At 41.6% G+C, this 26,413-nt stretch overlaps 2 protein-coding genes across 8 annotated transcripts; one reads left to right on the top strand and one right to left on the bottom strand.

Annotated features, from left to right (window-relative positions):
* Positions 1-1,725: 1,725 nt before the first annotated feature.
* On the bottom strand, positions 1,726-26,177 carry txndc16 (thioredoxin domain containing 16). Of its 7 annotated transcripts, XM_037091219.1 has the most exons (23): positions 25,880-26,176; positions 21,782-21,874; positions 19,145-19,242; positions 11,589-11,768; positions 10,788-10,870; positions 10,611-10,684; positions 10,372-10,446; positions 10,132-10,253; positions 9,807-9,897; positions 9,358-9,526; positions 9,020-9,189; positions 8,842-8,902; positions 8,597-8,750; positions 8,302-8,448; positions 8,139-8,198; positions 8,042-8,056; positions 7,450-7,645; positions 6,211-6,347; positions 4,963-5,047; positions 4,570-4,711; positions 3,520-3,707; positions 3,234-3,424; positions 1,726-2,006 (listed from the first exon to the last, which is right to left on the bottom strand). In XM_037091219.1, the coding sequence occupies exons 3-23, from the start codon at positions 19,233-19,235 to the stop codon at positions 1,783-1,785; spliced, it is 2,655 nt and encodes an 884-aa protein (XP_036947114.1). In that variant the 5' UTR covers positions 19,236-19,242; positions 21,782-21,874; positions 25,880-26,176; the 3' UTR covers positions 1,726-1,782. The 7 variants fall into 7 exon arrangements, with proteins under 7 accessions (XP_036947114.1, XP_036947113.1, XP_036947116.1 ...); XM_037091218.1 differs by lacking the exon at positions 21,782-21,874 and having other exon boundaries at positions 25,880-26,177; XM_037091221.1 differs by lacking the exons at positions 19,145-19,242; positions 21,782-21,874; positions 25,880-26,176 and adding exons at positions 12,005-12,076; positions 12,183-12,447.
* On the top strand, positions 12,961-24,445 carry gpr137c (G protein-coupled receptor 137c). The gene is made up of 8 exons (XM_037091226.1): positions 12,961-14,077; positions 18,999-19,048; positions 19,200-19,307; positions 19,410-19,548; positions 20,087-20,236; positions 20,961-21,086; positions 21,169-21,293; positions 21,439-24,445. Exons 1-8 carry the CDS (start codon positions 13,703-13,705, stop codon positions 21,722-21,724), a joined length of 1,359 nt encoding a protein of 452 aa, XP_036947121.1. The 5' UTR covers positions 12,961-13,702; the 3' UTR covers positions 21,725-24,445.
* Positions 26,178-26,413: the final 236 nt, after the last annotated feature.

Below are 26,413 nucleotides of genomic sequence, written 5' to 3'. Positions count from 1 at the left end.
TCACAAATACATGACTTACAGTGGTTTATTATGTGAGGTATCAGCTTAAGAAACACATAGAGTACTGCAAAGCGTACTGGGAAGATCCATATGTTTATATTCACATCAAATAATATCAATGCATGTATCAAATACATGACTTACACACACTTGTCTGCATGCATGCTATATGTGCCTATAGGCCAACAGTATTCCATCTGTCTGGTCAGCGAATGAGGAATTAATACAAATGCAGGAGCACGAGCAGGCTTGTAACCATGGTAACAGAGGACACCAGATAATGAAGTCACATTAAAAATTACAACGTAAGCCCAGATTGTTCTATTTCTGATTAATACAACTAAATTACAATGATGAGTGCCTCATGCAGATCACTGTAGTAACCCCAGTAACAAACAATATTCCTTGCAGTGGTAGATGGAGTTACCACGTATTCACTGGTGCAATGCCATGCCGCCTTTTCTAAAGCATGACTAACGTTATTACTCTAAACCAATTCAGCCAATTCAGAATGTACTGAACACAAACTAACCTTATAACTGCCCGGTCACTTGAAAGACACTTTTGCTAACCAGTAGCCATAAAGGCAAAGCTAAACACCGGAGTTAGCATACAAGCTAACAGCTGGATTTAGCAACAACTAGCTAGGTAGCTGGACTTCAACATTGTACCCAATATGCGCTATTGCCAGTATTATTAACTTACTGTAACTGCCGCCATCTTAGCCTTGTGGTTAAAAAACAGAATGAAACATATATCAAGCAGGGGGCATTCTTGGGCTCTGTTGTTTTTCCCCTTTCTCTGCCATTATTTACAGTTTGAGGATGAACTTGAACTTGAGCATATCTGAGCAGGTGAGAGCAGTCACTGCGCCTGCGCAGGGAGGGTCACTGCCCAGTATGCACTGCGGGCGGCTGCTGCAGTATGCTCCAGAATGACTGCCTTACCTTTAGTAACGGTGGATCTCAAAACACTGAAGAATATCAATTTAATTTTAGCTACATGTTTCATTTTCTCTGTATTTTAACCATTATTTAATACATAATAAACCCAATTCCAAAGCTTTATAAATCTATCCATCTTGATGTATTTTCTCTTGTGATAAACCAAGCCCTTACAGCATTGACCAACCCATTTACAAATGAAATGGTAAGACCTTGGACCACATTCACAGTATGTTGGCACGATTCGAACAAAGAAAGAAGCGAGTAAGCCGACAATAGTAGAAGGAGGAGATTCACACATGGATTCGAAAGACAATCTGTTGTAAACCACAATCCAAGAACCTTTCAGACTCTTCATGGTTTAGGGCGGATGTTCCCTTTTAACTGAGACACTAATTGATTCAAACAAATCTCAGTCCCAGAAACCACGGTCATTAAAACAGACCAATCCGACTACACTAAGCCACGTCCTTTGATCTGCATCTTAGCTGCCGGGAAGAGTTACACAGCCGTCCCATGACGCCGCTGTCATTACAGGACATGAGGTGGGCTGATGGGAAAAATAACGTCAGAACAAGTGCCAAGACATTTCCAGGACCTAAGATACCCTCCACCGAAAGTCACAGCAATTTCCACACACGGTTTGATTTTATAAACGGGAAGAAAGAAGTAGTCAAGTCCGTGAAAAATCGTAAAATTTAGTTGGAAAACACGAAAGGCAAGTAATCAATGATATTATACGGCAATATGATACCAGTAAAAGAAAAAACTGAAGTCCAGATCAAAATACAATCATGTTTAATAAAAAGCTAGTGTCATATCTCTCCCCTCCAGTCCGTTACAGCTCAGTGTGAGTCTTTGGGTTATTGTTGGGTGTGGGAGAGGTGGAGAAGGAGTTTGTCGTCTCTTTCACCCCCACGTGTTCTTCCACATTCACATCTTCAACGTCCTCCTCATCGTCAGGAGTTTGTTGCTGGGCAGAATCGGGCTCCTGCTCGTCCATGATTTTCAGGAAGTCATAGAAATCGACAGCTGGAGGCCAGTTATCATCACCCAACATCCCTACAGAGATGGACCAAGACAGAGATGTATAATTACAACGTGGAACTTAATACATCATTAAAGACGATGATCTAATGCAGCAACTGTTTCTTCAACAGCATTCTCTCTGGAGGGATAAATCATTTCACATGGTTGGTATTATTACTTTCATTGAGATCCATTTTGTTTTATTTTGAAGTTGATCCATTGATTTCCTGTGGATTAAGATTCATTCATTTAAAGAAGAACAGGATTCGCTGTGGAAGTGAAGGAAGTTTGCTATGGAGCAACAAAGAGCTCAATATTCAATTAATGAGGAGTTGAGTTGCTTTTTTTTAAAAAGTCAAAAGCCGCTGATGTTATGAGCCATAGCTATTTGACATGGTGCACACTTTCTGTGTTTTGGAAACTGCCTTGCAAGGAAACAGTCGCAGAAAGTAAATCCTGGAAGCTTAAGGCCAAAGTGCATCTCTAAAAGCTGCACGTCCCTGGTTTCTCTGCGGAGAATGGATGGAATGTGCTGGATGACAATCCTTTGCATCAGATAAACAAAAACAAGTCACAGCAAGTCTGGTGTCACATCCTGGCCAACACCTATACAAACTGCAGGGTTCAAAAGGTCAAAGGTTAACGCCCGAAGGTACCTAAACAATCATCACCTTCATTTAGAGACCTTTTATATTTATGACACATGCTGCTGCTACACTCAAAGACTGCTGCATATAACTTCACATTCCTCAGACACAAACGACACAAGTCGAATCCTGCAGGCTTGCCTGGGGGTCATGACAATTTAAAATTGGTGACATATTCCTTTAACTCTCTATACATCTTGAGATCACAGCCCATTATTCTGTAGGTGGCTTGTACAAATGTAATAGTATTTCATCGTACTCTTCCTCTAATGACATCTGATATGTGTCTGTATCTGGGTATCTGCCAACAGAGTGTTGACCAAAGTCATCCAGGTGGAAATGTAACTACAGAGAGTGTGGGAAAGTCATGACTGCAGGCGGTCACCTAATCACTGCATGCAAGTAAGCAATCACTGAGGGCTTTCTGCAGTTAAAAGCATCATTACTGTGACTCCTGCTGCTTCAGAGGACGACCTCTCCAAAGAAAGGAGACTTGTAAACCCAAACTGCACATTCACCTGCCGTGTCATATTATCATATCAAATTCTTTCCTAAATACTGCTGCCGTTTTCTTAACTTTTCTCTTTGCTGTCCAGCATGTCCTCCTCTTTACCTGCAGGTGACTCAGTGCCTTCCTCGACCCTCTGCAGCCACTGTAGGACAGAGGGGGCTGTTATGGGGGTGTTGGCGGAGTACTGATAGATTTCATCTCCAGAGGGTAGATGGGTGAGGACCAGAGCCGGGAGGGGGGGCATAGAGCCGAGGTACGACCCCAGGACGGACATACCAGCTGGAGTACGGCCACTAGAACACAGGACAATGCCATGTATCTATTAATGCAATACACAGACTATAAATGTGAGAAGATAATAAAGATAGAGTGTTGAATTTGTATGTACAGGTGGATCCAGCAGGCCAGGTATCGCTCCATCCTCCCTCGTCCCGACTCCACCACTCCTCTCATCTCCTCCACCAGCGCCTGGTTCTGCCTCCTCCCAATCTCGTCCTCCTCCTCTCCCACAAAGAGGAGCAGGAGGGCTTTACCCAGGGAGAGGAAGGACGGCAGGTTTTCCACTGTCAGCTCTGGCTGAAATAAAAACAAGGTGTCGAAATGTATTCCACTGATTTCCAATAGTATCGATGTACAATAAAGCGATGACAGAGCAGCTGCGAGGTAGACAGAAGTAAGTGCTTTGTAAAAAAAAAGAAGAGGTTTAAAGAAGATTTGGCGATGGAATGTCCAAAACAGGAAAGCCTAGTTTCTGCTACATATTAGATTTACACATAAACAATACAAATTCATACAATTATACTTATTTAACATTTAATATAACTAAAAACATATGGCACAATAAACACCAACTTACATATCAGAGGTGAAGTTTAGACCTGGATAGACTTGTCAGGTTTTGCTGTATTTCAGTCCTGACAAAATTGAGGACAACAGCACCACCAAAAGGAAGATTTTGCTATTGTCTGAACACTGGTTTTCGGACTCTCAACCCTTGCTGGTGCTTTTCAAGGATTAAACTTCACAACTCTATAAATTAACCTGAAACAGCATAATAAACACTCAAATGGCAAGCTGAACTTATCTTGTTGAGCAACGTCTGCATTAAAGATCTGTTTCCACATCAGCTCGTTGTATTTGTTTAAATAAGTAAGTGTAAACTCAGGCGTGACGCATGACTCTGGCCATGGATGTATTGAGAAAACCACGTCCGAACTTTGTGAACCCACATATGGCGCTCGTTATCTGTGACATACTGTGAACTGAACATCCAGGAAGTTACGTCCACATCATTTATATAAGGCCATTTCAAGCTTTAAATAAAGATCGGCTCACAGTGTGGGCTGACAGACGCCAGCATCTAGATTTTTGGCTGTATTTACTTAGTTAAGCTTAAAAGCATTTTTGTGAGACACTATGAACACATAGTTTGTTTTACCAGTGGATGCAGCAGTGCAGTGTTAATGTGCGAGAGCAGCTCGTCAGCAGAAGTGGACACCGGCAGACAGGAGGGATGAGTGTGTGTCCTCCAAGATGGAAACACAAACACGGCAGGGAGATCTGCTGTGTGCTCTGCCGCCCTGCACAGCAAACACACAACTTAAATCAATATTTAAAACATGGTAAATGTGAATTCTTTGCTGTAAAAACAATGTCAATTAATCTCTGACAGCTGAGAAGGACTGTGGATAATGCCAATTCCTTTCTCAGCTTCAAAACAAAGAACTCAAGGAAATTCAAGTGAATAGTAAACTCCAACTTCACACAAGTGAAGTACTCAGAGGTGACTGTCAGAGACACGACCTCGAAACAGGAATGACAAGACCGTTACCATTTCTCTGCCAGCCCATCTGTCAGCAGACCAGTCAACACCTCTCCTCTCAATGACTTTGCTGCCTCGGTAAACAGTGATACGCCTGGCAAGACAGAGAAACATCACTAATACATCATCGTATCATGTCAAGGACAGTGGACAGGTCAGTAGTTCTCAAAGAGAGAAGGTTGTAGAGCAACCTGGTCTGCCTTGTGTTAGCAGTTTCATCCTTTTGTTTTAAAGTATTTTGTGTCTGTCTAAAGCCTGACATATCTTATTCATCTAAACCACAGAGCTCCATTGTTGTCCAGTCAGTGACATAGTTTTTCTTTTGATTCAGCCCCACTTACACCGTCCTGCTGCAAGAAATACTCAATAAAGCCTAGTTCTTTAGCACCATGTGAAAAACGCAGCTCCCTCAATCACCTGAATTGAATTGGTCTGTTGACACAGCAGGGGATGCCAACACAGAGAGGAAAAACCAGGCTCATCTTTTGCCAGAGCACATCAACAAACACACATTCTTGGTAGCGTACTTCAGAAACTAACTCTGAATTTCCACTGTTTGCTTCCTGATCCTACAGAATTGGAACTGTGATAAGTAAAAGCGTTGTGTGGTGTTTTGGTGTCGGGGGAACTCATATTTTTGTCGCTCAAACTGAACTTCCCGAATCCCAGAAGTTCAGGAGGTGGTAAAATACTGACAGGTGGACGAACACACCCCTTAGAAAAATATACAACAATTTCACTTTAAGCCAAGCATAACTTATCTCGTCTAACTGAGAAACAATTGCTGGATCCATTAAAAAGTGAGCCATTGAGCCAGGGTTGCTTGCCTGAATGTGTATCTCTTTATTTCTGTTAACTTGTTTTTCTATTCCTTTGCTTTTGTCTCTTGCCTTTTGACAATGTTTTTGATTTCTGTTACTATTTTTATTTAGAATCTTCAAGAAGTTAAAAATCTTCAATAAAAAAAATGAATCCTGCACACTGTTCTTGCACAGCATCAAACATTTTATTAATATTACTTTAGTACCACTAACATTTCCCTAACAGAAACTCTCGACCCATGGATCTTCATCAAAAGTCTTTTGAAACTCTTTCAAAAGAAAGTCCAGAGGAAACGAAATGCTGGGTTTAGTAATGCTGATCAAGAACAGTGTTCAGGATTTTCTTTGAAAAGACTTCAGTTATTTGAGGCATTGCTCTCAATCTGAGAATTTAAAAAAATAATCACTTGACATAAGGTACACTATGGCCTCCTACCTGTGTGTGCTTGTGTTTTGAACAGCCCCAGTACTCTGTCAGGCTTGTAGCCTGCTAGCTCAGTGTGGGCCACGTCCTGAAGGAATGATGTCACTTCCTCTTGGGTGGACAGTAGCACAGGAGCAGCTTGGTGGCTCCTGGTTAAAGAACAGAAAAATAAGCATTTATAAACACAAGTGCAGGGGATATGGCGGAGGCTGAGGGTACAGAAATTAGGGTATTCCAAGACATGCACAACATTTTTGCCGTATCGGTCTCATTCTGCTCTGAGGAGACGCTCCTCGGTCAAGGCATGATGACAGAAAAGCACGGCTTGAGCCCCTGCGTGAATACAGGACCAAAAAGCTTTTATAGAAAACATGACTGCACATCAATATAAACAATGACTCCAGGATTCAGACATAAAATGTGTTCATAAAATCTCCCCAACATGGATTTATTGTATCCTGCTGTTTAGATGGCCAAGCTCATATACAAGTGCGTTTCCTGTGTGTTTATTTGTAGCAGCCCAGATAAATACCAATTCATTTAAGGTCAGTGAGGCCTAACAGATAAAAGACGTTCACCAGTTATCCAAACACTGTAATCAGATTGTTCTCATCTCTCCAATAATCTAAATTTCACTACATCTCTCAGGAACAATTCTATATTCTTAATAAGGTCAAAGACCAACATTAAAGTTCATTCTGTCCCCCACTGGACTTTCTTTACAATCTATGGGGATTTAGGAAGCACCAACATATATTTAGATGTACAGTACAGTTTGTTTATTCTACTGCTGCACTCTGCACTTTGTTTCAAAAGGAATATACTAGGAGCTTAATATTGAGCTTCCAAGACTCATAAGAGACCCATTAAAGAAAAAGATGGTCAAAATCTGAGCAGCAGAAGCAAATAAACACGGACTTTTCATCCAAAAACACTGGATCCAACATTTTCCATGGACCAACTTAATCACGTCTTTCATTGATCCTCCCATCTTCACACTTTAGTTTATACTTTGTGTAACCTTAGGTTTGTAGTGTTGAGTGCCAAGCCGAACCCTGACGACATAATTTTGACAACATCAAGGTGTTTTTTTTTCTTCCTCCAGAGTCACAGAAGACACGTTTTAACAGTTTTCACATACTCGCACACTCCTTAGTGACCAAAGTGAACTGGAAGTGTAAGACGCACCTGATGATGAAACACAATGTCAAAGTCATGTTTCTGTCTGTGGATTGTTAGAAACCTTCTCACATCATGATGAAGCGATGTAGCGCCTCAATACCCAGCATGCCTCTGTAGTGCTGGGCCGTCTCCTTGGGGCGGAGCAGCAAGACGCTGGGGAAGGAAGTGATCGGCTGGAAGGGCATCGGGAGGGAGCTGCTGGGCTGTGCTGCACAGAGGTCGGTCCACTCTCCACAGTCAACCGCACTCATCTGGACCGAGGAACCTGGAAGTATTATTAATCAGGCAAACACTGACTTGACTAACTTACACAAGGAACTACTAAAATAAATACATCATTACAATAAATTACTGAGTTAAGACAAAGAAGTACGTTCCTAGATTAGAGTTGAGCAAATGCCTGGTTTTCACACATTAAGGCAGAGGTTTCTAAGGGGTGAGAGTGACATGATGTGAAGAAAAGGTGCTGTGTGAGGTGAATGGGACAGTTACGTGTTCTGTTCCAGTGATACATCCCTGGACACTACAAATAGGAGCTGATAAAAGTTAATTCAGCATACCTTTAATGGTGCAAAAAATGATACAAATACAGAATGTCCCATCAATATGTATTAATATTCCTGGAGTACTGGCACTCTTGTAACCACTTCCAGATATTTACCCTGTTGATGAAAACCTGCGACCATACAGACAAAAGATTTAAAGTTGTGCAGGGTCAAATTTTCAAAATCCCACCATGTAAGGGCTCTCCAGTTTACCTGCAAGTCTCTCTGCAACTTCAATGAAAGAGCTGAGGAACGCCATGGAAACAGCATCCCCTGGTGGTGAAAACAGAAACTCATTAACTTCATACAAATTTATTTGAATTCATATACATTTGCTTCCCCTCCATCTGAGGACAGAAGGGAGAGTGTGTCTTACATCTGAGGTAGAAGAGCGTCACTGTCAGGCTGCTTTGAGCTACTGCAGTGTGGAAGTTGTCAGAGGTTAGTTGGGTAATTGAGTCCATGTCTGTCATGTCGCCTCTAATTTCGTAGACAGATGCTGCAACTTCATCGTCCAGCTTGCCTAGATGGAGATGCATATTAGATACAATAAATACACACACACACACACACACACACACACACACACACACACACACACACCTCCTCCCTCCTTCGCTGCTGTTTGACTCGTCTCTTTCACTCTCATCATTTTACAAACAGATATTCACCAAAACGTGAATCCTCCTCCTCGTCCTCCTCGTCATCCACCACGCCCTTGTCCTCCTCTTCCTCTTCATCATCCTCCTCCTCTTTCTCCTGGTTTGCGACGAGGTCCATCACCTCATCGAGGTCGTGTAAGGTCAAATACTCCACCTCTGAACTCTCCAAGTACACACACACATACACAATAAAGTAAAACAAACAGGTAAAACCAACACTTCATTGTATGTTTGTCTGTCAGTGGCCATCATACCTTTTCATTTAGCCTGTAAGCAGCATTATATTCTTCTGGGGTTTTCACTGCAGGACTCTGCCTGATAACAGACATACACACAAAAACAGAAATATATGAGACAACTATAAACGATGATTCTGACTGTTTTACTAGACAAAAAATCCTATCTAAACAAAGCCCGACCCATTATGTGTACCTGTGTACGAGCACCAGCAGGGCGAGGCCACGGAGCCTCCAGGCCAGAGTGGTGGCTGTGTCCCGATCCAGGTGCTCGGTTGCCGGACGAGAGAACAGGAAGACCTGTGGGGTCTGCTGGTAAGGGAACTGGGGGGGCTGGACCGAGGAGGGGTCATCATAAACTTCAGACTGGCAGCAGAGAGACAACCAATATGCAATTAATACATTTTACTCAATTTTCCCTTTAAGATATTCACATTTCTGTGACTTTATATATTATTTTTATGATAATTAAGTTGATAGACTTAAGTTGCTGGAGTGTGTACCACAGTGTGTCTTTATCTAAGTGATACTGACCACTAGTGGAGCCTCCATGAGCTGCAGGAAGGAGTGGAGGCTGAGGGTGGACAGGGGTTTCCTCATGAGTGTCAGAGGGCAGCGCTCAGAGGTCATGGGGGTCGTGAACCCGCTACGATCTCGACAGTGGAGGAACCACACTCGAGACGAGTGAGTAAACTCATTCACACTGAAACAAAGACAGACAGAGAAGCACTGTGATTACAACTTTTCTAGTCACTAACACATTCAATCTGAGACTCTGAACCTGGACTCCTGACACCTGGGGCCTGTATCTGCTAGGCCTGTTCAATAACCAATCCATCCATCAAAATAAAGCTGAGAAACGACTCGACACGTGACTTCAGCCTTTTAGTTCCCCATTTATAGTCTTTTAAATGTTACTTCATTAAAATCTAAGAGACGGACACCCATGAATCTCTTGATAAATAAAAAAAGAAAGAACCTACCCTAAGTGCTTCAAGACTGGGCCTCCAGTTATGAGGATGAACTGGTATTTGGTTCCGTACACATACGCTGTCTCCATTATCGATCTGTGCTCTAAAGTAATACAATCAGCAGAAACAATACAATTAATTTGATTAGTCGTTCAGGTCAATCAGTTGATCAGACAATCTGCATCTCCATCAGGAGTCACCAGCTTACACAGTACAATCCATGAGTCATTAATCAGTCCCTAAATACATTAGCCAGATCATTTCTAACACTGACCCCATCGTCACCTACGTTCACTCTCGGCTGCCCCTGTATAACCACATTCTCTCCTTTTGATACCTTGTGTTCCCAGACTGCTGACGTAACCCAGCACAATATCCTTCTTCCCTCTGGCTGCCTTCTCCATGGCTAGGAGGTCGGAGTCTGTGTGGACGTACTTGACCTCTTCACGCAGAATGGCACTGGAGGATAAAGACAAAAAGAGAGAGATGCAGTTTTTAAAGGTCAAGTAGTGCTCTCAGGCTAAATCCGGTAACGTTGTACAGTTTTTTTCATTCTGCGGCAGCGCTGCTTACTTACAACAACACTTCAGAGACTATGGAGTTGACGTCAAACACGGTGTCCAGATCAAATCCCAAGAACTCTTTACCACCCCTGAGGGAGATTAAAGACAATGCCGATATACATACACATATGTCTTCCATGTCTGCTGTGATACATTCCTGATTTTAATTTGAGTCTGCCCCTGTCAGAGTGATATTCTTCATGGTTGTTTGTTGCCTAACCACCAGTGACACCTTCACGTCAACACAACGCACCTGAACAGAAAAGCTGTGTGCGGCACCCTCTCCTCTGTGCAGTATGTGTGAACCAGCTCCTTGTTACAGTTGACCTGAACGGAAAGAACAAAACATGTATTGAACTACCACCTCGCTGACCCCTCACTTCAACTTTAAGGCAAATTTAATGACAGAAGGAGCACATGACACTGTTACCTTGCCAACCAGCACCCCATAATCCTGCAGAGCGTCAGCAGACTTTTCCAACTCCACCAAGAAGAGAGAGATGGTTGGAGAAACTGGATGAAAAGAGAAATATTGTTATACCCAATTAGCAGGTTAAAATGCTTAAAATACAATATGAATACCTCTTTGAGGACATTTTGCGTTACTTTTGGATTTCTTTGTAGTCATTTTACATCTCATTGTGGCAGATTTATGTGTTTTTGTAGCTGATTTGCATCTTTTTGTGGTCATTTCATGTCTCTTTCCAGTTGCTTTGCATCTCTTTCAGGTTGCTTCCCTCGCTATGTGGTCATTTCAGTCATTGTCTGCATCCTTTGCTGGTCGTGTTTTGTCTCTTTTGTAGCTATTTTCAATCATTTTGTGGTCATTTTGCATCTCTGTGGTTGTTTTCTGCGTGTCTGTGGCCTTTTTGTTGTCTCTTTAATGTAATTTTGCATCTTTTTTTGGTCTTTGCACACCCCGCTGTAGTCGTTAAGTGTCTCTTCAAGGTAGTTTTGTGCATCTCTGTGGCTCTTCTGTTTCTCTTTGTAGTAATTTTGCATCGTTTTTAGTCATTGCACGTCTATTTGTCAATGCTTAATATGGTTAGTTTAGATTATATACAGTGTACCTTGTCTTTTGGTGTATCTTAAAACTACTTGATGTCTTGAGATGCAAATGTAACTTACTACACAGTAACAAATGCATTACATCACCGATTAATGTGTAATACGAGGAAAATGTGTGAAAAAGCGTGCACTCTGTCCTCTCACGACACAGTGGGCAGCCTACCTTGATGCTCGAAATAGATGAACATCATCTTCCCAGAATGCAGTTTCTCATAGAAGTCTGCAGCTGTGTATTCAATCAGGTCTGACGTGTTGGCTTTTTCTGTGCATCCTCCTGACCTCATCCACAGCAGGAAGACTGCAATGCACAGCCACCACATCGTGGAGGAACCGGCTCTGCTCTCTGTGGAAGGAAATTTGTTGTAATGAAGGCGACAGACATGGTGAAAATGGCACTTTCTGGATGACAGGATGGGTTATATATATTCACTTGTATTCCATATGACCCTCGCTATTTTATTTATACATGAGTCATGGTTGTTGGTCTGTTAAATGCGACTGATAATGATATGGACACATGAGCTGTGAGAGGAAAAAAAAAAGAAAGCAGTGATTAACATGATGCTAGCAGAGTGTTACCTGAGGCAGTAGGGTTAAACTTCAACTTTTGTCTTTCCAAATGGCACAAACGTTACAAACCACAGTAAAATCCTTGGCAGAAGCACATAAAGACATTGTGATGCGAATTATAAGCAGCAGCTTATCCTTCAAGTGTAAAGCCTCCAGAAAAAAGTCAAAAAATGGCGCTATCTCCCACCTAAGGAATGTAGTTAATGCTAGGTAGCTCATTAGCTAGCCTAGCGAGCTGCATCACAGATGCACTGATGGATGTTCGACCATAGCTACAAATAGCTAGCTCACGCTAACACCTGCACATTCACGAAATACATGTCGGCATATGTTTGTGGGAGAGGTAACTAGTGTTGGTGAAAGCAGGGTAGCATGAATATCTTTCGGCAAGCTGCAATGATATTTGGAAATTGTGTCACAAAACCTGACGTTACATTTTTTAAGCTAATGTAGTTATTACAGTACTTCCTGTTGTCCCTTCAAAATAAAATCGTTATATGATCGCTTGGCTAGAAGTTTTGCGTAGTCAGTATGATGACGACGAAAATCATATTATAAGAATCGCTAATGTGATGAGAACACAGCTGTATAAACTAGAAGTTATAGTCTACTCTGAAAAGTTTTAAGCTAGGTACAAGTTCTGAATATTATATGAGACCATTCATGTCCATGAACCTTTACATTTAATTTATTATTAACAACGCACATTATATACATCATATTTCTGCTTTCTCCTTTTACGCACCTTTTAGTTTGAAATGCATAGTTATTATTGTTGAAAATAACTCTCAGTACTGTTATTTCTCTATTTAGGTAAAAAAAAAAAAATTAAAAAAAAAACTTTCAAGGGACAATGTTGAATAATTAATTTTAAAACGATATGTTGAATACCTTTTTAGTTTTATTTTGAAGGCAACACAACTCTAACGTAAATGCTGGTTGTTGCTTAGTAACTTGACGTAAACGTCTGCAAAAAGTTGTTTTGATGCCTCTTTCTCTGCGAGAGACGCCCACGTGCATCTTCGAGCCAATAAAATCGAGGGACAGGTTTGTCTTGAACAAATGACCAGTCACGGGCTCAGACAGGGCGGGCACTGCTACAGCTGACATCATCATAAACCAATGGGGCGGGAGAAGTGTGGAGGCTGGGCGGCGGGTCTCACCAATGAGGCGGCTCAGTCAGGAAGTGGGTGTGAGGACGTCTTTCGCTTGGGAGATTTAGCTAGGAAACTGGCTAGAATCCGTGGCTCTGGAGTCAGCTGTTTCGCGTGGAATCGAGCCTGTAGTTGAGCCAAGATGGCGGCCGACGCGAAGCCAGTTGCCACTTTATTCGAGAACAAGGGGGCGGGTCTAGAACTGCATCACAGCTGATCTGGAGGTTTTCCCCCCTTAAGTTGTTTTTGCAGAGAGCAGCTTTGCAGAGATTCACAGGGGGACCTCTCTTGTTTTCCCACTGTCCCTCCTTCTATTTTGGACCTCACGCTTTTTAAAAACTACACCCAAATTCGTCTTCAACCCACCGGATTTGAGCACCAGCGCAGTTCCAATATGCCACTTCTTTTCAGAATAAACTGCTTTTATCGCAAATTTTCCCCCGAATACCCTCCGTCTTTTTGTCATCCGCGGAGAATTTAGCCCAGGGCTGACCCACTTTGAATGTTTTCGCCTTCCCAGCATCCCATGTGTTAGCGCGAGCCCACAGTGGAGATGTTTTCGGCAGGAGAGGAGGTTAAGTCCCATTTGTTTACCTCACTGAAGGAGTCCCATGGAGCTGCCATCTCCCCGACACTGGAGCTCAGCCTGACCGCCGTCTACACCGTCCTCTACTCTTTCCTGTTTGTTTTCGTCTACCTGCAGCTCTGGCTCATTCTGCACTACGGACACAAGCGCTTCAGCTACCAGAGTGTGTTTTTGTTTCTGTGTTTGCTGTGGGCCGCGCTGAGGACGACCCTCTTCTCTTTCTACTTTAAAAATGTGGTGCAGGCGAACCAGCTGCAGCCTCTGGCCTACTGGCTGCTCTACTGCTGCCCCGTCTGCCTGCAGTTCTTCACCCTCTGCCTGCTCAACCTCTACTTCACACAGGTAACTGTCTGTCTGTGTGTGTGTGTGTGTGTGTCTGTGTGTGTGTGTGTGTATGTGTCTGTATCTCTGTGTCTGTAGAGGGTGGAGGTGTGTGAGATGGTGGGCAGTGTCTGTGTGTGTGTGACCTGATTTCATAAAAACAGCTGACACTGCAGTTTTTTTGTTCATTGTATTCATATGATTTCACATTTATACTTCCCTATGAGCAGACAGTATTCTGCTGCATCCTTTGGAGGACTTCTGTTAATCCACTGTCCTGATTCCTGGTGCCAGCATTAACCAACACCCTGTGGGCGAACGCTCTCCAAGGAATATTTGCAATACCCAAATAGCAAGAGGCCGCAATTTTATAAAGAGCGTCCAAGAGCGTTATAACACATCACTGTGGTGCTGCAGAGATGCCCTCGCCCACAAATCTTGTTCTCCAGATGAAGGAGAACATCTTTTGCCTGTTTGGTATTGACCCCATGTTAGTATTTGCAGTGTTACCTAACCACAACATCATTTATTTGACCGTATTGATCAGCCCTGTTTTTCATTTGAGCAGATAAAGGTCCAGCTATTCAAAAACTACAGCTCCCATGAGGCTTTGACAGTGCTTCTTTGGCATAGTCCTGCAGATATGTTGGGTAAAATTACAGCTGAAACACTATTACACTGTTAAATATTATAATAAGCAGCTATATTGTTAATATATTGAATGGATGTGGTTTTTCAAGTCTTAATTCTAAGCTAAGTTCTCTTAGAAGGGGATGCACTGATTTATGGGCTTATACTGGCTGTGTTGACTGTTGGCAAATAAGATAACATAGCAGTGGCTGAAGCTTGTCTGTTGTGTTTGCATTGGGACGTTCATGAGCTATAGACCATATAGCCATGTTCTTCTGACGTCATGCTCACCGTGGAAAAATCGAATGTTATAAATCAGATGTCGCACCTCTGTGTTCAAGGTCACAGTGTTTTCATTTCACCACTTATAAACAACATATTTGGTTAGCATTTAGCCCTTTCTTTGCTAATATTACCATTTGATAATGCTACATGGTACAATAGGAAAAGCATGTGGTCCTTTGGCCTGTGACTTCCCCATTTTAAAGGTTTTGCAAACCTTCTGTTCTGTCATTTCTAAGTAGTTGAATAAAAAATGCATTTGAAGCAACTTATTGTAACAAATGCTTTAAAAGATGTCTTATGAATGACTCATAAAGGAGGCAAATTAACGTTTTCCAAGTATTTCCAAGTATTTCTGTAAGCAAGCCAGTCAAAGTGCAGTAGTGTGGGTAACCAATGTGTAACACTCAAGACATGTCTGTTTTCCTAGCCAGGTAACTTAAAACTCAAGCGTGTGCTTGTGGGGCTCTGTAATAGCCAGTGTTTCCTCTTTCCCAAATGGGGAACTGTGGTTACTGTGGTCACCACCGGCCTACATGTCCTATATTCGAGTGGGCTGCCTGACTCAAAGCAGTTTCTTTGGGTTGCTGGTGATTTGAAAGCTCTGCAAAACTGACTCAGTCCATGTCCCGGGGTGACAGATGTTCACATCTCCCTCTCTAAAAGCCTGTGTTGCATTAAGTCCCAGCCTCCGTTGATGTGTTTTATTCAATAAGTCTGAAGCAAATGTTCCTGTTTGAGGCGTGTGCCACAAACTGTGTGTGGACACAGTTGGTAAGTCACAGTTGTTTAACACTGGCCAACTCCAAATGTCAAAGACCTGTTTGATCCTCTGTCAGAAAAACACCTACACGCTCTGAGACTTTTCGCTGATAACACCAACAGTTCAATCACTGCCTCAAAGGAAAGCATGGTGTGTATCTCAATCACATGTAAGGGGTGCGAGGAGAAAGGAAGCTTGTCCAGCTGACTGAGTGGAGATTAGGTAAGGAAGCCAGCGGTGTCATATGACTGCTGAATAAACATTGTAGCCCATTAGCTGATCTGTGGCCAGTTAAAACTCAGCAACTACGCTCCTTGGTTCAAAACAAGCTGGCTTTTTCTTTCCCATCATTAACAACAACATGGCATTCTTCCATATCTTCAGATTATTTGCCATTATATGTTTAAAAATACGCCCCTCTATCTATGTGAGGAAGCCATGTGACTGGTCAGCTCGGTGAACAAACTTTTTCCTGCTTGTGGTTTCATGTCTAGCCGGGTCAGACCTGAGTAATACATGGGATTTTCACAGTAGAAACTTCTACACAGTAGACCATCCTGACCTGCTGCTTGTGCTGTTGTTCCTGACTCATCTGGCACCCTGATGAGTTGTATAACAAACTGCCTTAAAAGTCTCAGTTATATTAAAGTAATTAATCAAAAAAGCACCACAACAAGGACTATTTTTTATTGTGTGATGGGGACCAAAAATGGAGCAAAAACAGTAGCAAAAGTTCAATTTAAATTCCCCATGTGAACACAAACCGGACTCCACTCCATCTGCTGGATGAGCCACTGTTTGCTAAGAAGTTCAATATATCAACCTTAAAGCTTAAGATATGCCAGTGTTTAAATCTCGTTGTGGCCTCAAAAATCAGTTAATGCCGGTTTAAATCATTTGTGAACTTGGATTATGTGTCGGATTATTAGGGAGAAAGAACATGGATCAACTTAATTGCGGCACTATAATAAAGACATTTCTAACTGAAAAAAATAATACTCAAATTTAGACTTGGTTGATATCCACATGTCCAGACAAGATTTCATTTGTAGTCCTGTTGCAGAATTGCTGTTATTTTTTTGTGTGTGATCTTGTGACAACTACAGGCTGAGAAAAACAAGTCACTCAAACGTAAAGACTGCTTTGTTTAAAGGAGACACAATACATGACGGTTGGGAACCACAGTCTTAAACTCGTAATGAATTTATGAGGCTGCACTGCATTTTAATTCATTCAGGGAGTAACAGGAAGTGGCCTCGCTGACTCAACAAATTCAACTTAGGGCTGCAGATGATGATCACTTTTTTTGTTAATCATCGATTGAATGCAACTCATTTGAATTGCTCATTTGAGCCCAAAAAGCAAAGATGTTCTGTTTACTATGATTTAAATGACAAAGTGATGCATCACATAGTCACATCAGTGAAGCTGGTACCAGAGAATACAGCAGTCTTGCAAAAGGACTGATATGACATTTTATTGATTATTAGTTGTCTGTAAGTCAATCGATTTATTGACTAATGTTTTGAGTTCTTAGTGACATTCCTGCCACAAATGAACAATGGGTTGCTAAGTAAGAATCATAACCTACATTTCGTCCCAAGAAACTGAACCCCAGATCCTGCTAGTCTGCCTGAGCACAAGAACAATAAAAATCTGTCTTTTAGCAAAGTTATAGCTGATCATGATTAATAGTTTCTTCCACCATCATTACTGGACAGTGCTGTTTCATGTTGAACCTGCAGAAAGCTGATCTAACATCATGCCACCCAGACACGGCCTGTCACCTGACACACACATGCATGTGTGGAAATACTTGCACGTCGTGTGTTTTCTGATGAGTCAGGATGAGTTCAGACCCGACCTGTGATTTACTTCCCCCTCATTACTTCTAGCCTCTGTCTTACCAAAGCAAATAATGATGATCATAAAAAGAAACAGTATTCATTTCATCATCTGCACTAGACGACAAAATATTAATTAAGTTAAATTCTTCATAGATTGTTGATGCACACACCTGTATTGTATACATAGTCTGTAATCTGTCAGGGCTTCTGTTTACTGGTTGCTTCATTTCTAGGTTTCAAAGGACCTCCTCTTGGCCTAGATTCTTTGAGTGCTTGTGTGTGTTCAAACTCTTGTTGACAATATTGAGCAATTTCCAACGACCTCTGTGGCCTCGGCACATATATGTTATTTAAAAAAAAGGATCAATGTCTTCATTAATCAGAGTCTGACGGACAAAAAGCCTCTTATTAACTGAATGAAGTACATTTTTACAAAAACAAAAGGTCATTCTAGGATGTGGGTGAAACAGATCGTTTGAGGCCAGTGTCCTAGCTTTTGTAAATCAGACCTGTGTACCATTATTTGAGGTCACCGCTGATAACATGTTGGCAGCAAGGCAGTGGGTTAAGATGATTTTGTGCAGCATATTTAAACTTTTGGCCAACATCCCCTTGTCTGTTATCAGGATTAGGCAATATGACAATACACAATGCTAGATGACAGAGATTTGCCAACCAGCAGCGATTTTGCTAAACTGATCCTTCCAATGTAGCTACCCCTTTAATGGCCCTGACAGAGTAAAGGTTTATTATCTCAAAGGGGCAATTTGGTTAACAGATAGCATCCAGTAAATGATAAATGCAGATCTTGCATTGGTTGATGTCAGCATTGTTTTTGTTGGCATCATCACTTCTTACTTGTTACCAAAAGGTCAATGGCCTTGTCATGTGTACAGCCTGTAGCAGACAAATGTACAGTTTATTATACAGCATACTGAATAAAAATTCTCATAAAGGAAGGTACAGATGTTGAGGTAAACCTCCATTATGATGAATGCAAATTAGATTCTTACTGGATACAAGTGTATTATGCCATATTGGGCTAATGGTTGCAAATCATTTATCATTTTTAAATTGAATTATTCACATTTCTCTTACACTCAAAACAGATGGGAGGCAGCGTGTCAAAGTAAAATGCTAAGCGCCTGAGGAGATTCCTCCGGCGCTTTCTCACATAGCAACCCTAACCCTGTTAAGTTCACACTCTTCTCCTTAAAGAAACCCGACCCTCTCTGATCTCTCTTTTTAACTGGTAACATGTCCTTATTTTGTGGATTCATTTAATCTCTCCCCTAAAACTCGTAAAAAATGTGTCTCCAGATGAGCCTCAGTGTGAAATTTTAAAAATGCAATATGAGACTGAGTTTGAAAATATGTTTAATATGTGTGTGATGATGTTTTTTATACTCTTCTTGTTCAGGTGATGTTTAAGGCTAAAGCCAAGTACTCCCCAGAGCTCACCAAATACAAGTGAGTCTGTAACTTTGTTGAATCGCTTTTTATCTACATAACACAGCCATAACCAGACAGTCTTTGTTTTCAGCTGTTGTTTATGAATATAGTCACCTTTTTGGGCTATCCTCTCACTGTTTTCTCTCTGTTTTCCTCTGCCTCTGTCCAGGGTTCCTCTGCGTTTGTTCTTCCTGTGTCTCAGCATTTTCTTCCTGGTGGTGAATTTAACATGTGCATTGTTAGTGCAAGGAGCTCTGGAGCGCTCTGAGTCACCGAGGTGAACAAACAGCTACCACTGATCGATCATTTTCTCCTCACATCATCACATTTAGTTACCACAGAACAGGTTTTTAATTGTCTTTGTGCTTCCTGTCTCCAGTGATGTGGGTGTCAGACATGCAGTCCTGGCCCGCGTCCTGATCAATGACAGTCTGTTTGTCCTGTGTGCCGTCTCTCTGGCTGTCTGCATCTTCAAGATTGCCAAGATGTCCTCTGCCAACGTTTACCTTGAATCCAAGGTACAGAAAACACTATGCTGGCGTAATTTTAGATTTGTATTAGACTGTATTTTGCTGAGGAAAGGTTCTTGTACTGCTGTTTGTGTTGAAACTAAATTAACTCAGGTATTATTCTGTTGCTAAATACATATTCCACAAAGTACGCAGGGTTTGTAAAAAGTCTTGAAAGTTTGGAAAGTGTATACTGGTAATATGCTTGCTTAAACTTGGTAAAAACCTGTCAAATTTACTGATAGTCTCACAGTGACAGTGCTTTAAACTCGTCTATTTGCAGAGGTAAAGATAATTTTTAAACGATACCCAGCACATGGAGCTGTAATGGTGACTCACGACTGTTACCATAATGCACAAAAAGTACAGAAGCTTAGAATTTCTCTCCCTCAAAACTTCATTCCTGGCCTACAGTCTGTCATTTTGGTTGTGGAGAGGCCTCACTTAAATCGGTGAATCACATCTGTGGCCCATTTCTGACATTCAACCGATGGTTGACTGTTACATGAGCATGAGCTCGTAATAAGCACACTCACTCTTCCTCCAGGGTACATCAGTGTGTCAAGCGACGGCCATAGGAGCCGTGGTCATTCTGCTCTACACGTCCAGGGCTTGTTACAACCTGGTGGTGGTGGCCCTGTCGCCACAGGACAGACCCAGTCCCTTCAACTACGGCTGGTACAGCGTCTCCGATCAGGTACTGCACCAAGTGTATTCAGTTATAGGGGGGAAATACACATTTATGTTTCCAGAACCTCCCCAGTACCCAGTGTATGTGTGCATGTGTGTGTGCACACTCCATCTTAGGAGATTTGGGGAAGCAATGCTTAGTGGGGTAAAGGGCTTTGTTTGGCTATAAATAACCCTGTGTGTGTGTGTGTGTGTGTGTGTGTGTCTGACCTACATCATGGTTCAGGCCTGGGGATGGACAGCCCACTTTAAAGGGTTCCATCATGTGTGTTTGTGTGTAGGATACATGACACATCAACAGACATCTACTCTGTGTGTGTGTGGCCATAATCTGACATTACAAATGATTTCCTTAATCCGTCTGTGTACCAGCTGTCACTCCAGAATCTCATCATTCTGTCCTTTAACTGATCGTGTGTGTGTGTCCATGAGTGTGTGTACCAACCTTTTACCTATATTCTTTATGCTAGATTAGCTTAGCATAAAGAGTGGACGCAAAAAGAAACAGCTACGCTAGTCCTACATTTTGGTAAATATAACATGATAGTTACACGACTTACATTGGTACTGCTATCATGTTTCTACTTATATTGTGTGTTAAAGTCACTGGGTCATTTTCTTAGCTTAGCATAAGCTAAGACATAACCACGACTTGTCATTTTTTTGTTTTGGTTTGAATATGGCTATCTGTTTCCTTAGTATTCAGTCCAGTGTTTGTGTGTGTGTCCCAGGCCGATGTGCAGGAGATCAGCGGTGAAGCCTACATCGTGTTCGGAATCATTCTGTTCTTCTGGGAACTGCTACCTACAAGCCTGGTGGTGGTTTTCTTCCGAGTCCAGAGACCCAACCAAAACCTGGTAAAAATTACACGCTAAAATTACAAATGCCAGCAGTAATCTGTGAGCTATAACACAACTCCAACATGTCGTTACTTCTCAGGCTCCGGGAGGGATGATCAACAGCCACAGTTTCAGCTCCAGGGCTTATTTCTTTGACAACCCTCGGCGGTATGATAGTGACGACGACCTGTCCAGAAGCATTAATAGTAGGAACGATCGGACCAGGTACTGAAGCACAAATACAGTCAAGTGCAGTATTAACTTATCTTTGGGTTTTTAAGCTGTGTTGTAAATCAATACTCCGACTGATTAAATGACTTTCCCTATCCTGTCCTTCCTTCCTCAACACCTCTTCTCCATCCCCTCTCAGTCTCCTCTCCACCACTCCCCAGCTGGGTACGTCTAGTTGGTACGGCTCCATCCAGCGCAACGGGACTCTGACGGCGGGCGTTGCATCCGCCCAGCAACCCCCATCCTCCACAGCCCCGCTCCTCTTTGCCTACGGAAACATCCAGAGTCACAACCACCACCATCACAACTACTACTCCACCCCGCAGAACAACAACTACCACCACCACCATCACAGTAACTTCTACTCCACCCCACAGAATTATTACTGTGGGTCGCAGACGTACTTCTGCACCCCACAGAATTGAGTGGAGTCCGTCGTAAAAGGTATAAAAAAGGACTAATAGCAAACAATTCCCCGTCACCTTTTCGCTTTCTGTGGTGTGTCAAAGCAGGTACTTCTGGGGTCGTGCCTAAAAATTGGTCAGCCGAATTCTTCCAGAGAAATTGGGTGGCATCTGCAAGTGTCATTAAATGGCACATATAGTCCCATTTTCCACTAAAAGTATCTGAACTTTTTGTCATTTTTGGACTGGAATGAAGGAAAGCGCAGCCCACGGACATTACGAGTTTTAGCACTTACGCGGCTAATGAACGTAAAACTACAAAGACCAGAGGCTGGAATTATCAGGGACCAGATAATCATTGCTCTCATCATCCTTTCCCCCCTTTTCCCTTGTTAATTTCATTCACCCATACTACTATGGAACATACAACTCTGGTCAGACAGGAGCCATGGAGGCCTAGCAGCTAATTAAGCTAACATGGCCAGTGCTGAAACTGCGATGTCCGTCAACACTTCTGGACACAAAAACATTAGCCACTCGGCTATTATTTGTCAAAAATGAGTTGTGTGACTGATACATTCATTGTAACTAGCATAAAAAGGGTAATTTAGGCCGGAAAAGAACAGTGAAGGGTGCTTGCCTGCTAGCTTCATCCTCGATCCTCAAAAAGACCTCTGACAATGAAAACCAAATGATATGCATCTACAAAGGGCATTTCATGGTGTTTCTCACTTTTAGGTGTGGTTATGTTTGACAGGAAATTAGCAGTTGCTAATTTGCCATCAGCTGTTGTAGTGGATGTAGTGGTGAGAGCTAGCTTCAAACACCAACAGCTAGCTTAAACTCAAAATCTGCTTAACCAAGAAAACTCTTATGAAATGGAAAAACAAATGCTTTTCAAATTCCATCCGTCATAGACTTGGTAATCTGATATTGTTGGTGAAAACATGATTGTTAATTTTGAAAAATGCCATTAGCAAGCATTAGACTTCAGCTTGCCATGTCAGTCGTACTTTACTGGAATCTTCTTTAGTTTGACATGTAAAATAAGCTTTTTACACTTCTCATTACTTACCGTAATACAAATACTGGTCAATTTATCTCAGTGTTCGCGAATATCATCCATGTAAACCGCTTACAGCCGCAAAATAAATGTGAAATTTATGTGTAGCTGCCATATCTGAATAGCACAAGCTTGTTCAACGTGTAAATGTGTAAGAAGAAAAAAGTTTCATCAAACAAACAAATGCATTTTAAAAAAAGAAACAAAAGAAAACAAAATTATGGTGGGTAACTGGTTTCAAGAGATGAGTTTAAGTCTCAGACTCATTTTATTAAAATCTACTCACAAGAACGTGCCACTGCTGTTGGGTAAAAAATATTTAACAGCAGCCAAATCCTACTTCCCCTCCCTGCATTTACATTGGAAACGATGTGAAACCTAAGGCAGGAGTTCCATACAGCGTCACGATGTTGAATGTTGAACTTATAAAAACATTTACTAGATTTTCTTTGCAGTGCCCGCATCATTTGGACAATATGTAATAGCTCAAAGTAACAATATATAATTTATATTTAACATTGGAGTTAAAATCATCAGCTCTTGGATTCTTGGTTCATTAACAGGATGAAAGGCTCTCAGAATCGTATTTTTTGACCAAAAACCTTTCCTGTAATCTGATCCTCTGTGAGCTGTGAGGCAACAATTTGCACTTAGAAGACCTTCATAAAAAAGGCGTCTGGCCTGAACGTAGGATTTCATCTCCTACTTGTTTTACGTACTTTCTTCAATCATCGTCTGTATGATATATTTTACTATTTATCCTTTGAGAAAGGAAATATCAATGTGCCATCACATGTTGTCATATCTAGTAGTTTAATTCCTTATGGAAAATATTTTTGCACAAGAAATGGTTGGATGATGTATGTTTTTTTTCTAAATTGTTTGTGTCTTCGAGGTTAATCGATTCCTAATCCATGTGCGTGAAGTGACAATATGAGTCGGTGTGTGTGTGTTACTTTAGATTTTCATTCTTTAATATTGGTATGCTTTTGTACATTTTTTTTTAACATTGATTTTTTATTGTTTAACAGATTGTATTGTTTCCTTTCATCACTTTCCCTCTCTCTTTCAATAGTCATGATCTCACAAACTTTCCGACTCTCACGACAGACCGCAGCTCTCTTGTGAGCAGTGTTTCTCTTTGATGGAACTTTTTCATATATATAACCCAGTTCTCAGACCAAAACTGACCGAAAGAAAGAAAAGCTGCCCGTATGTTCTTGGACACAAAGTGGTACTTCAGCTGTCATGAAGCTCAATCTGTAAATGACCATGCCACCTTTAACTTCATACGAGAAAAACAAAGAAAGACGTTACTCGTATCGACAACACTTTGAAATACAATAATGAAAAATGAAGTCGTCAGTGTTGGGTGCAGCTGTTCTCCTATTGCAGAAAAACGTACCATCCGCAGTGCATGCTTCTGCATCAGAGTGCAAGAACTTAAGTGACATATTTTCTTTCCAGTGTGTTATTGTTTTTGTGAAAATGTTATTCGCTCTATCTGCTTTCAAAAAAGGCAGTGAATTGTTTTTTGTTTTTTTATGTTATGGATTGTTTTACCCGTGGCCATACTGAATGTAACCTATCGTGCGACAGATCACTAACGATGTATGCAAGAAAAAGCACTACCGTGTTGAAATAAAGGCCTACTGCACTGTTTTTAAGACGAAGCTGAACTTGAGTTTGTAAATCAGTCACTGACTCCATTTCCAACCTAACAAATGGCCCACAGGCTCATGTGCTACACACTGGCACACGGAGCCTCTTTACCTAACAGTTTTGCGCCGAACACAACTCAGACTGATATGCAGTGTAGCTAAATGAGATCAGTACACTGCTGCTTCATCTCAGGAGTCAGCTCCTGCAGCTGGTCATGTGGCAGACTTTAACAGTTAACAAGTTCATGAGGAACTTCCGAATTAGGTCAGGGACAGACGCCTGCCGGTCCAGTGCAAACAAAACATGGCCAAGTTTTGCTGCTGTTCTCTGTGACATAAATATACCTGCCCATGTTTGTGCTGAATTTAACTGATTAAATATGTATTAACAGACAATCTGAGATGGGCACAAATACACCAAAAGTATCTAGTCACAATTACAATCACTTGCTCTTAAGATACTTCAAATACTAACAGTATGTAAATGAGAACATGTATTTAATTCAAATACAATATGTAAAAAGACTTTAAACACAAACTGATTTCCATTTTAGCCATTTAGTAGCCTCAATATGAGTCAATATTTATTGACTAGCCATGGTCATTATTTTGTGTTCTGTAGTGTATCATTGAAGTTATTTGATGATTACTTTATCTGATCTTTTCGCTCCTGATGTAAAACCTACAGTAAGCAAAAGTGAGCAGTTAGTTTGTGATATGCTGCCCCCTATTTGTGTGGAGTATAAATAAGCCAGGGGGGCAGTTCTTACATATTGCACCTTGAAAGCTGCACTCAGGAGTTTTGAGGAAAAAAATGGACTTGGACAGAATATTTGAATGATACAGCTCCCAGATCTCTCCTTCTTCCTCTCAGCTGCTGCAGCCCTGCCTTCAAAGGTTACAAGCCGGCTGTGCATGAGCCGGCTTGTAACCATGGTAACAGAGGATGCCAGATAACCAAGATGGTGAATTAAAAATAATAACAACAACAACAACATAAGCCTTGATTGTCCTATTTCTGACCATGACAACTAAGTTACATGCAGATCACTGCAGATATCCTGAGTAACAAACAATATTCCTCACATGGCGGTAGAGGAGTTACCCGGTCATGATTACTTGCAGCAAAATTTTTGCCATGCTGCCTTTCTGAGGCGTGAGTAATGTTATTTCTCTAAACCAATTCAACCACTTCAGAGCGTACTGAAGACAAACTAACGTTCTAACTACCCGGTCACTTGAAAAACACTTTTGCTGACCAGTAGTTATAAAAACAATGCTAAACACCGGAGTTAGCATACAAGCTAACAAGTGAGATTTAGCAACAGGCTACGTAGCTCAACTGCAACATCATGCAGGATAAACGCTTTTGCAAATATAACTGTAACCCCCACCACCATAGCCTTGTGGCTAAAACGTAGAACAAAACATTTAGCAAGCAGGAGTCCTTACCTGTCCAGCAGAAAAGGCCTTACAGATCCCGCAGCTCCTCCACCTCTGATACGATGCTCCAACATTTATCCTATTCATCACTCTGGTGGGTCTAGTTCTTTTTTTTAACACTGCTTTTCTTCGTCAGTCTTCTTATTTCCTCTGGGCAATGGTGGGGCCTTTTTCAGCTCTGTTGCTTTTCCGCCATTGTTTACAGTTTGGCCTTGAACTTGATCTATCTGACCAGGTGAGGGCAGGCACTGCCCAGGAGGCGCTGCGTGTGGGAGGGGGGCTATCAGCAGGCATGTATGAGTGATTGACACTTCTCAGACACGCCCCATGGCTCTGATTGGTTGTGTTGATCCTGGACAGGTTGATTCTTGCAAATCAAATTACAGCCACTAGGTGGAGCCACAGACAGCTGACCTGTACCTTATTCTACTGTCATATCATAATCGACAACTTTAGAAAATATAACCAAAAAATACTTACAGAGCACAGCATTAATGCAGCCGACTATCAATTAAAGAGACTGTTTTTTTTCTCTCTGTAAAA

This window comes from Acanthopagrus latus, chromosome 24, assembly GCF_904848185.1.
Source record: "Acanthopagrus latus isolate v.2019 chromosome 24, fAcaLat1.1, whole genome shotgun sequence".
Classification (NCBI taxonomy): domain Eukaryota; kingdom Metazoa; phylum Chordata; class Actinopteri; order Spariformes; family Sparidae; genus Acanthopagrus; species Acanthopagrus latus.
This window is presented reverse-complemented; position numbering and strand designations above follow the sequence as displayed.

Excerpts from the sequence above, each read along its gene's own strand:
- gpr137c (XM_037091226.1), top strand. The coding sequence starts at position 13,703 with ATGTTTTCGGCAGGAGAGGAGGTTAAGTCCCATTTGTTTACCTCACTG. Across the intron at positions 19,049-19,199 it reads CCAGAGCTCACCAAATACAA|GGTTCCTCTGCGTTTGTTCT; the intron begins GTGAGTCTGTAA and ends GCCTCTGTCCAG. Across the intron at positions 21,087-21,168 it reads AGAGACCCAACCAAAACCTG|GCTCCGGGAGGGATGATCAA; the intron begins GTAAAAATTACA and ends GTTACTTCTCAG.
- txndc16 (XM_037091218.1), bottom strand. The coding sequence starts at position 25,944 with ATGTTGGAGCATCGTATCAGAGGTGGAGGAGCTGCGGGATCTGTAAGG. Across the intron at positions 10,447-10,610 it reads CACACAGCTTTTCTGTTCAG|GGGTGGTAAAGAGTTCTTGG; the intron begins GTGCGTTGTGTT and ends AATCTCCCTCAG. Across the intron at positions 8,751-8,841 it reads CTTACAGGCTAAATGAAAAG|AGTTCAGAGGTGGAGTATTT; the intron begins GTATGATGGCCA and ends GTGTACTTGGAG.